Below are 11098 nucleotides of genomic sequence, written 5' to 3'. Positions count from 1 at the left end.
TCTGGTGCATGCTTGCCTCGTCTCTCCACGGGCGCCTGCTCCATCCTGCTTGGTGGATGCCATATCCTGCTCACTGCCTCCTGCGCGCCTTCCACTGCCTGCTCCCACCTGCCTCTCTTGTCCGGTGCCTACTGCAGCTTACCAGCTGCCCCCTGCCCGTTTAATGCGTTCCTCTGCCTGGTACCTGGCCCCTCCTGCCTCCTGCACTTGCCTCCCCTCACCCAGCTCACTGAGTCGCAGGTGACTTGTCCCAATTAGGGCCTGTCTAATTAAATTAGTGTCAGTCGCCGCAGCCAATGGCGGCAGCCGAGGATAGGGGGCCGCTTGCCAGGGTAAGCAGCCCCTCCCCCGGACCCATTAGGCCCGCTGGAGGTGTGAACTCGGCGATGCTATATAACTTTGCAGGCGCGCTGCGCGCTTGACATTCTGTGCTTTGCACTTTCTGGCAAGCGGAGCGCCCTGGCTCTGCTCTTTGGGGCGGTTTTGTAGCTTTCTCCCCATTTCCCCCAGTTGGCAGTAGAAGGAAACATTTATCTTTTCTATGGCACTTCGGTTTTTTTATTTTGACTTTCCCCCCAGCCCTGAGCCATTTTGAGGGGTTAGTTCTTTATTTTGGGCGCTATTATTCCAGCAGGCAGCGGGAAGACGTGCTGCCTTGTAGCCCCAGTTTCTCTGCATGCTGCTACCCGGGCGGGTTCAGTTCATATTTGTATTTTCGCGTATTTTATTTTTTTCCCCGTGAAGGATGCAGTTGGGAGAGCAGATGTTAGCCGGAGCAGCCCCCAGCTTGCCCAGCCCGTTTTACCCCTTGCATGTGCCCTCGGAGGGGGGTAGCAGCCCCGGCATGGGGGGGCACCAGCAGTTCGGGGTCCAGGACAAGGGTCTCTCGCTGAAGAAGTACCCGCGGAGCGCCCCGCTGAGCGGCGAGGGCACGGGCCGAGAAGCCGCGCCCCTTGGCTCGCCCGATGAGGGCTTCCCTGGCACCGGCAAGGCACTACAGGAGGCCGGACGCAAAGACTCCCCCTCTGTGGAGGAGAGCCTGAACTCCCCCGCCGGGGCACCCCGCTACCCCTTGGACGGCCTTGGCGGGGCAGACCGATACTACCTGCCCACGACTGGGGGACAGCAGCAGGCCGGGTCGGACCCCCCCTGCTCCCTCTTCTACGGCCCGGGATCCCAGCAGGTGTACTCGGGGGCGCCCACCTCCAGATACCCCCACTACGGAAGCATGCTGCCCCCCACCGCCTTCTCGCCCTCGGTCTGCCCCGCCCGTGGCCAGTTCACCTCCAGCTACCAGTATGGCCAGGCTCCGGCGTCGCTCTACAGCCCCTACCCCAGCATGGGGAGCTCAGGAGGGGCCCTGGGGAGCTCCGGGCAAGGGATGCGGGCCCAGGTGTTTCTCTGCAACCGGCCCCTCTGGCTCAAGTTCCACCGGCACCAGACAGAGATGATCATCACGAAGCAGGGAAGGTATGGAGTTTAGCGGGCCTTTATTCTGTGTTAATGCCTCGTGTCACAAATAACATCATACACAAACAATGTAGGCATGTATATTGTTTACCTGTTGGCGGGTAATTTATGTAGCACAGTGGGCCTTAACAGACCATTAATGCCTGAAGCCCTTGCTCTCAGGAGTAGATGTCGCACTCTCGCTATTGTATTGTCTCAACGAGCAGTGATATTTCGACAATCCTGCAATTCTCGAAGCGATTTGTGACTAGATCCCAACTGCCTCCAAATGGCGTGTTAACAATTCCGGATATCGATTATAAAAATGCACTTACATTCTGATATAAGCGTCTGTCAGTAAGGGGGGCGCGTGCTTTTGGCCGCTTAATTTCCATGTCACGCCCGCAGCATCCTGAGTGTTTTATTCCCCGTTAATGCCCGCTGTCCCATTGCACTAGTCATTCTTTGACGCCGCGTAAGGACGTCCTGAATGTCGGCGGGTGGTTGTTTTACGGCAGCGGCCGCTTGAGTGCTCCTCTGCTGTGCACCGCTTTTTGTCCTCCGTAGACACGACACCAGCTGCGTTTTGCCTCAATAAGTATTTAACTGAGGATGCTCGTGGGTTGTGTGGTGGCTCGAGTCTGCGTGCCATTACTTGCCTATTAATGCCTGGGTGGGGCTCAAAAGCGAATTGCTTTGAGTACAGATTCGATGGCTGGCCGCGGTGGGGGTCTGTGTGCGTCCTCTTCCACTGCTGCGAAGAGGCACGTTGCTGTTAAAAGCTGAATCTATTCACGTACATTTTAAAATGTGCCTGCAGTCCAACGGCACGTTTAACGTTGGGGCTCCCATGCCTTTACTGGGGGTAGGGGGCGCGGGCGCTATAAGTCATTTCTGTGTGAAAGAGGGGCGTTTGAAAGCCACGCCCAAAGGCGGCTTTATATCCCGAAAAACAGCCGTTTGAACGTTAAAACCGAGTCATCCAACATAAACTTGTGTCATTGGAATTCGTTTTTTAATCTAAAACTAGCTATTTTGCCGGCCTCTTGGCGCTATGTGCTTGCAGGTGACGCTCCAGAATGCACAAGCCATTGGAAGTTGGTTCCCTAATGTCACGTTGGAGTTTCTAAAAAAACAAACACCCTCTCTTCTCCAAACTGTGCTTTCTTAAAGAAAAGTTGCCTGTTTACACGCGGTCTAGAGTCGGGCAGGTTCAAATAATTAAAACCAATTAATTGCCTCCCATTTTCGCACACACCCTACTTGTTTACTAAATCTTCGGAATATTGCTGAAAATGTTATACATTCGATGTAAAGTTCTTTTTTTGGTTGTTACTGGATTCGGCGATTATTTTGCCGGACCAAGCAAAACGCTTGTTTATGAACTAGCTGAGTTTTAGTTCAGAAAGTAAAACGAGTTGCGCTGCCCCCGGTGACCGAATAATCCGGTCCATGGAAAGTAACCCACTTTGGTTCCCTGGACCGCCCTCTCCGTCCCATCGCCGTTAATTCGATTTGCAATTAACTAAATCTCCTGGGAATACATCGCCGGGGGGCGCCGCATCCGCCGACTCTGGGTATCGATTAGGGGCGCACCCCCGCATCGAAACCGACTTTGCAAGTGCCTTGTTTATCGCCATAAAGCGCTTCCGGTCAGATCGCTTTCTAATAACGCCTTGTTTTTTATGTAGCCCGCATTTGCAAACCGATATACCCCGTCATTCTGCTTTGCTTTACGTGCACACGAAAAACCACCGTTTTACCTCCTTGTAAGCAACATGTCGCATGGGCATCAAATGTTTCTTTACTCACTTTTTGGGAAGTTTTAAATTCGATTAAATGAGCCAGGGTTTCAGGGTACAATTGTCGGCTCCAGCCAGGTCTTTGGGTGAAGGTGCAGCGCCGGCGGCTACGTTTGTACTTGCCCATTTCTGACTTTTTGGAGGTTTTAACGAAGTGCCCCCCCCTTTTTTTTTTTTTCCCCTCCTCAGGCGGATGTTCCCCTTTCTGAGCTTCAACATGACGGGCCTGAACCCCACCGCCCACTACAACGTATTCGTGGAGGTGGTCCTGGCCGACCCCAACCACTGGCGCTTCCAGGGGGGCAAGTGGGTGACCTGTGGGAAGGCGGACAACAATATGCAGGGTGAGTGGGGACGGTTGGGCCAGCACCTGGGTGTAGGGCGGGCAGCACGACACTAGTGCAAGACTGGGGGCGGGAGAGCGGGCACAAAGAGTGGTTTAGAGGAAAACGGTGGTGTATGCAAAACTTTAAAAATCCTAAAGAAGTGGTGTTATACGGGAGGGGGGACGCTTGTGGCTCGTGTTTTTACTCCCGGAACGCCCATATCGCAAAAAATTTGTTTATCAATGCGGGGGGCGGGGCGGGGGCGCTTTCAGGTAAACTACATCCCCCCCCCGCGGCGAACCTCTTTCTGGGTGGGCTCAGAACTGCCACCTACCTCGGCAGGGGGTCGGGCGCTTTATCCTAACGGCACCGTGCACCCGCGTTAAACGTGCATTAACGTTCTTCTCTTGCTGTTTTCCAGGTAACAAGGTGTACGTGCACCCCGAATCCCCCAACACGGGGGCCCACTGGATGAGGCAGGAGATCTCCTTCGGCAAACTCAAGCTGACCAACAACAAAGGGGCCAATAACAACAACACTCAGGTGCGGGCGCTGCTCCCTGAATTTGCTCATGTTTGGGAAGGGCGGGGGCAGGGAGCACTCTGGGGCGGGTGGAAGCCGTGACTTGTCCATACCGTGGAAAGAGACGTTGGGTTTCACATGCCAGCTCACTTGGGTGAGGAGTGTAAAGAGTGGGGTGGGGGGGACCCCACCTCTTGCATGCATACATATCGCCCACTTTACCCATCCCTGGGGGACTTCCTAGCTCCCAGACACCTATTATAGCGTGCTCACGAGAACTAACAACAAAACATAGGTTTAGGAACTGCACAAAACCTGCTGGTGAATTTACATGTGTTTTTTGGTCATTTTTAAGTGATAGCCGTTAGAACTGAAAGTTTTAGTATGACATTGCAATCGATCTAGGTAAAGCAAAGTATTTCTCTTTACCAGGGGTTTAACGTTCCCCAAATGTGTTTAGAGCCTAAGCTGGTTAAGGCTGATGGGAGTTCTAGTCCGAATTATCTGTAGAATCAAAGTTTGCAGGTCTATGCTCCAGACAAAGGCCAAAGGGACTGTCCTTTTGCTTTCACTTTAGTGTTCTATCCCTTGGCATAGGAGGCGTGCTTTGTTCTCACTGATACCCCAATGATATAGGATGTGGACCCTCCTGCTCATGTAATCTGCCCGGGTCGCCAGTTCCTAAGGCAGGCATATCTTTGGTGACCCAATGCTGAGAGGAATGTTGCCTACCTTCATTTAGAGGCAATTGAAAACATCCTATTTGGCAATAAAGTGCTTGCCACAGGCCTGTGAGTTGGTGCTTGCCAGGGGCCCGTGAGTTGGTGCGTGCCATGCTGCCACAGGCCCATGAGTTGGTGCTGGCCACAGGCCCATGAGTTGGTGCTGGCCACAGGCCCGTGAGTTGGTGCTTGCCACGCTACCACAGGCCCGTGAGTTGGTGCTTGCCACGCTACCACAGGCCCGTGAGTTGGTGCTCGCCCGTACACCGTTTGGGAGCCAAGGAAGGTTGTCTTGAGTCTGGATCTTCGACTCTGCAATCGTGAGTGATTGTGGGTTCAAATATACTGTTCTGGAATGAAGGGCGAAATCCACCCCAGGCCAACCATAGCAGGTGAACATTCATGCGTGTGCTATGTGGCCTGACTCTAACTGTGCAGCGCCACCTGGTGGCAGTGCTGGGGGGGGAGGGGGTCTTTCTTTTCTCTTTAAGATGCAATCAAAGCCTGGGTCAGCTTTGATTCCGCCTGCTTCTAGAAGGTCCTGGGTTTCAGCTCTCCCTGCTAGGTGAAGGTAGTGTACCAAGGGGGCCCCAAGTCCCAGAAAACCAGGTCCCTGCATTTCAGGGACCTGAAGTGCAGTATATGGATTAAAACGGGCCCAGGTAAGGGATGCCAGGGTCCTTGGACCGGTCATGTGGGTTAATAACCCACAGCTCGTGGGTTACGGCCATCAAGCTCCTAAAATGCAGTCTAGCTGAACACTGACTAGTGTGCTTGTCAAAAGGGTAGCAGTGCAGGTGTCTACCGTGGTGGCACTGGTGCCCATTGACCGAGTGCTACCAGCAATGGTGGGTAGGTGGCCATCCCTTTGCACAGGAAGCTGGACTGCTACGCATAAAGGCGAGTGCACCATTAAGGCCTGGCTGCCTGCCCTGCTCTTCCATCACCTCGGTCATTGGGTGCTTGCCGATAAGAGTGTGGACATAGGTTTCCAGCTTGCGTGACCTCTTGAACAGTGATAGTTACGCAAAGATAACCAAGTTCTTTGTCTGCCATGCCCACCCCAACACTCGAAAGTTGAACCACCAATATATTTCTAAATGGAAATTGCATAAATGTGCACTTTTTTTTTTTTTCATGATCTGTGGTATGCATGCACAGTTTAACAATTACCCACGTCCTGTACAGATGATCGTACTGCAGTCGTTGCACAAATACCAGCCCCGGCTCCACATTGTGGAGGTGAGCGAGGACGGCGTGGAGGACCTGAACGACTCTACCAAGACGCAGACCTTCGTCTTCCCAGAAAACCAGTTCATCGCTGTGACTGCTTACCAGAATACTGATGTGAGTGCTTATGGCTTGGAAACCTACCATTCTGCCGCATATCTGTGCCGTCATGCATGTTGGTGGTGGTAGCCAATCTTCAACCAGGCGACCCACCGGGTCAGCCCGGCGAACCAGAACTAGTTGAGCAGCTACTGGAGGGTGTGATTTCTGGGAAATGGGCATTAGTTGGCATAAGGTGAAGTAGGAATTCTTAACCACTGATGGGCTGGAGCAATGCGCATTAAAGGGTGCACTTTCTTTTAGCTTTTGAAGTTGGCCTAAGCCTACCTCAGTTTCAGAATTAATGGGTCGGGAATTGGGAGTACAGTATTCAATATCCTTTTTGTGGTATGAGGGGGTTCCCACCCTAAACAAAACAGGAACGTCTGTGTCAGGATGTTAAAACAAGAGGATCGCCTGTCCTTTGGCAAAATCCTCAACTGACCCTTGCACCCTAAACTCAGTATAATGTGCACAAGGGAATTATGGTACTTGTAGTTCTCAACATAAAGTTCTTGCGGTGAAAAACAGAAAAGAAATAAAAATGCACCAGGAAAGGTTCTCCCCATCCCCTAGAATCCTTCTGGTAGTTTAATGTCACTTGTATCACAGTTCACTTTCTCAAACTTATTCCCCTTTATATCCCTGGTATACTCTCGTGTCAGGGTATGTGTGGCTTTATAAATGATCCTTACATGGGGTATGAATCCTCCCTCTTCTATTTCTCGGCTCACTCCTGGTTTAATCTCCTGCCAGGATATCACTACACTTCCTTTTCTCTTCCCTTGTTGAATGTGAGTCTCAAGACACAATGTCTGCCAGGTTCGCTAACCTGCCAGGGCTTTTAATTTCTCTATTCACTCTTTAATCTATGTGACCATGTTGTTCCAATGTTGGACTACTGACCCTCTTGAGTGTGTTTGTCTCTGTTTTATTCCTCTTTGTGTTTGTTCTCTGACCCCTCTCAAAACTATTCACATGTGTATCAAAATCTTCCTCTCAAGCATTGAGTCTCTGACCCACCTTTAACACTGTTCGCATATGTATAAATTCCTTCTTTGAAATACTGCGTCGCTGCTCCTTTCATAACAATGTTCTCATCTGTGTCAATTTCTTTAATGTTTATCACTGCGAGGCAGCATTTGCCTTCCTGCACCCTGGTAACCCATTTGTTTGCCCTGGGCTTACCGGTTGACGTTCCCTGGGTTTACCAGGCAACTTTGACAGTTCTCGCATCTCTTCTGTTTCTCTACCAGTATGCTGACTAAGCATGCACCCAGTCAGCTCCTGCTTTCCTTTTCTCCTGGCAGCTCTGGCTGCCCATGGTCCACAAGCAGTAAACTGCTTTTGGTATGGTCTCCCTGCACACCGTTCGCGTCAGCCTCTGTGCTGCTTCTTACAATCGTCTCCTCTCTGGCGTCCCTATCCGGGTCAGAACCAAGTTGCAAACAGCTTCTGACTCTGCCTCTCAGATCTGTCAACTGTGGCAGTTTTAAACTTTTCAGAATTGGTCCATATTTTCCAAGGACTAGAAGGTGGTGTTAGCCTCCCATCTCTTGTCCTCTTCATTGCTCCATCTCCTTCATCTCAGTACTAAAATGGGGGAAGAGGAGTAAATGGGGCGATTGGTTGGGAAATGAGTATGTCACAATAGGCCATACAGGTATGTTGTAAAGGTACATGGGTGTCATGTGAACGTATGGCTGCATTGCTTCAGTGTTTACGGCCTCTCTGGAGTTGTTCTTCCCCTACATTGTCCTCCCGCAGATGGCCACCTCCAAGGCCAGAGTCGGGTTGCTTCTGACTTTCCCAGGCCACGTAAGGGAAGCTTCTCTCCAGAGAGTCTGTGACGATATTGCTAGATTTGTCACAGTAGGTATGTCTAAGCCCATTTAGATGTAGATATCAAACCCCTCTATATGAAGGGGTACCCCATGTTTCCAGCCCTCAATTCGCGGGACGAATGGGTGCATTCTGAGAATGGGATTTGTAGTCTTCACCACTGTTGAATGATCCGATTTAAAATTGCATGTAATAGGATGCCCGGGGTCGCACTCTCCTGTTTAAATAAACTTGTGGAAACCACCCAAGAGGGAGCCATTTTGTAGAGTATTGTAATGACTACATAGGGGTGAACTTGGTGTGGGTGCAGTGTTCTATATTACCCCCTTTCTTTGGCTAAATCCTTGGTGCGTGTCCTCCCTGGTTGTGGTGGTTTATAGTGTCTGTAACCAGAAACTTACCTCCTTGCGTAGCCGCCGAGACCGACTTATTCAGAGTTGCTTATGGCCCAACTGCACAGTATTTCAGGGTGCGAGGGAGGGGGGGGTGGGGGCTGCTGGGGCAGATGCTGTAATTTCATGGTGTTGTGAAATAAGGTCATATACTTGTTCTTCTGGAGCGTGACAGCGCAGCACTTCTATAATGGCTACAGTGTAACGGTCTGTTTGAGAGGCAGTTGCTACTTTTAAACTTTTGTAGCAATCGGCGTGAGACTTAAATGTTTGTTTTTTATTTTTTTATCCCTTAGATCACACAGCTGAAAATTGACCACAATCCCTTCGCAAAAGGCTTCAGAGATAACTATGACTCGTAAGTCAGTTATATTGGTTTGTGGGGGGTGGGAGGCCTTAGTGGCAGAACCGAAGTATAATTTTCTTAAAGATAACAAATGCTTTTCTTTGATCAGTAACTGAAATATAAAAATCTGCCTCTTAAAGAGTTACCAGCCGCTCTTGTAAATAGTGTCTCCGAATTTTACTTTGATGCAAATGGGTACAATAAGTGGGAACCCTCAGTCTATTGAAAAATATTGGGTTGCAGGTCACTGGGCCAGGGTGGATGTAAGCATTTGGATATCGCAGCCCTGGCACTGCCTGCATAGACGGCTGGTAAGAGCAGGGCCTTTAGTCTGATGTAGTAGGGCCGATGCGCCTTGGCCCGTTGATCTCCAATCCAAAGAAATTGATTTGGGATTTCAGATTCTGTAGTTTGGTCAATGGCATGTTGGTTAAGATTGCTGTAGAATGTTCTTATCCAGCTGTTGGCATGCCCAGATTTTCACAGCCCAATCACCCAGCTTTCTTTTCCATTGTAGCATGTACACGGCCTCAGAGAATGACAGACTAACACCATCTCCCACGGATTCTCCTAGATCCCACCAGATCGTGCCCGGCGCCAGGTACAGTGTCCAGCCCTTCTTCCAAGAACAGTTCGTCAACAACCTCCCCCCGGCCCGCTTCTACAATGGGGAACGGGCTGTGCCCCAAGCCAGTGGCCTCCTGTCCCCCCAGCAGGGTGAGGAGATGGTTAATCCCTCGCCTCAGCGATGGTTTGTCACCCCAGTCCAGCAGGCGGCAGCAGCGGCCGCAGCAGCGGCAGCAAACAAGCTGGACCTCGGCTCCTACGAGTCTGATTACTCCTCCAACCCCCTACTGACTTACGGCCTCAAGTCCCTGCCTCTGCAGGCCCCCCTGGGCTACTACCCAGACTCTGCTTTTGCTTCAATGACCGGCTGGGGAGGAAGGGGCTCTCCCTACCAGAGGAAGATGTTGACCGGCTCTCCTTGGCAGGCTAGGAGTAGCCCACCTGGTTTTGCAGAGGACCAGAATGCCTCCAAGGAGAAACTCAAGGATGACTTAAGCTCCTCCTGGGTCGAGACCCCACCCTCCATCAAATCCATGGATTCCAATGACTCTGGGGTCTACACTGGCGCATGCAAAAGGCGGCGGCTCTCTCCGAGCACCTCCAGTAACGAGAACTCCCCGCCGATAAAATGTGAGGACATTGCTTCTCAGGAAGACTTCAAGGATGCCTCCAAGGCCATGGGCTACTATTCTTTCTACACTGGATCCTAAAGCACTTGCTGTCTAGAATTTTGCACGCTGGATCTTCTCCCTGGACTCTTGTGGACAAAATGGGGTGAATGAACCAATGGACTTGAATAGCCCTGCACCATGAACTGAATCGCCTGTGGGTGCGCTCGGGCTGACACAGTGGTGCAAGGACTAACAGACCTGCATCTTTTGGGTGCGAGAAATGTGGTGAAGCTGGCAGAAAGACTTTGCTTCTCTCACTAAACTGTTGTGCAATTAAAGGTGCCAATGGGGTGGCTCTCGCAGCTGGCTGTAAATTCTAGAAGAATGACCATTTCAGAATCTAGAAGCTGTCATTTTACAATTGTGATCTATTTATTTCAATCTTCGTGTACAGAATGTGTATAGTTACGCGGTGGGGTACATTGTACAAAAGTCTTAATAGCTAGTCTAGTCGACGATAATGTGCAATCGGTGCTCTTTAGGCGCTGTAAATGTGTTTTATTAATTGTTGAATTGAAAGATTTGTAATGCACTCAGCCTGTTCCTGGACAAAACCTCGAACTCTGGCGTTTACAGCAATCGTTTTTTTTTTTTTTTTTAACCCCGATTGAGTGAACCAGACCTGGCCAATGTAAATATTCATTGAAATGTAAAAAATGTACAGTTTAGTCAATGTTATGAACACGAGCGAACTTATTTTTTTTTTTTTTTTGTACAGACTGCAATATTTTTTAATAAATGTGGTCCCCCTGGGGAAAATGTGAAGTGTTTCTCCTAGCGGTCTTTGGCAAATGTAGAGTTCACCAGTGTATACGGAAAAGCAGTGTAGCGCTTCGAAGCATTGCCCATTGCAGATGGATGCTGACCTATTCCTGGCCTCTAAAAATGAAGTGGTACCACGGCAAGCTTTCATACAATCCTGTGTTCACTCTGTCGTGTCACCTCGCCGGTCTAGGTGGTGCTGAATTCAGAAATGCAGGCACGCGGCGGGTTTTAGTGCGGTGGCAATTCCTGACTTTTAGTTTCGGAGTAGATGGGGGGGGGGGTGTCCCTGGAGTGGTACTTTCCTCCCCCAGGCAGTGCTCCAGTTAAGATTTTGAAGTGGCCTATTTTGGGAGTAGAATTATTTT

At 50.5% G+C, this 11098-nt stretch overlaps 1 protein-coding gene across 2 annotated transcripts; it reads left to right on the top strand.

Annotated features, from left to right (window-relative positions):
• Positions 1-425: 425 nt before the first annotated feature.
• Positions 426-10733, top strand: EOMES (eomesodermin). Of its 2 annotated transcripts, none has more exons than XM_069648781.1 (6): positions 426-1470; positions 3441-3595; positions 3999-4120; positions 6010-6168; positions 8681-8742; positions 9248-10733. In XM_069648781.1, the coding sequence occupies exons 1-6, from the start codon at positions 746-748 to the stop codon at positions 10005-10007; spliced, it is 1983 nt and encodes a 660-aa protein (XP_069504882.1). In that variant the 5' UTR covers positions 426-745; the 3' UTR covers positions 10008-10733. The 2 variants fall into 2 exon arrangements, with proteins under 2 accessions (XP_069504882.1, XP_069504881.1); XM_069648780.1 differs by having other exon boundaries at positions 613-1470; positions 9305-10136.
• The last annotated feature ends 365 nt before the right edge of the window (positions 10734-11098 follow it).

The sequence above is a fragment of the Ambystoma mexicanum genome, chromosome 2q (assembly GCF_040938575.1).
Source record: "Ambystoma mexicanum isolate Mex_15411 chromosome 2q, UKY_AmexF1_1, whole genome shotgun sequence".
Taxonomy (NCBI): domain Eukaryota; kingdom Metazoa; phylum Chordata; class Amphibia; order Caudata; family Ambystomatidae; genus Ambystoma; species Ambystoma mexicanum.
The sequence above is the reverse complement of the archived record's forward strand: the minus strand, read 5'-3'. Positions and strand labels throughout refer to the sequence as shown.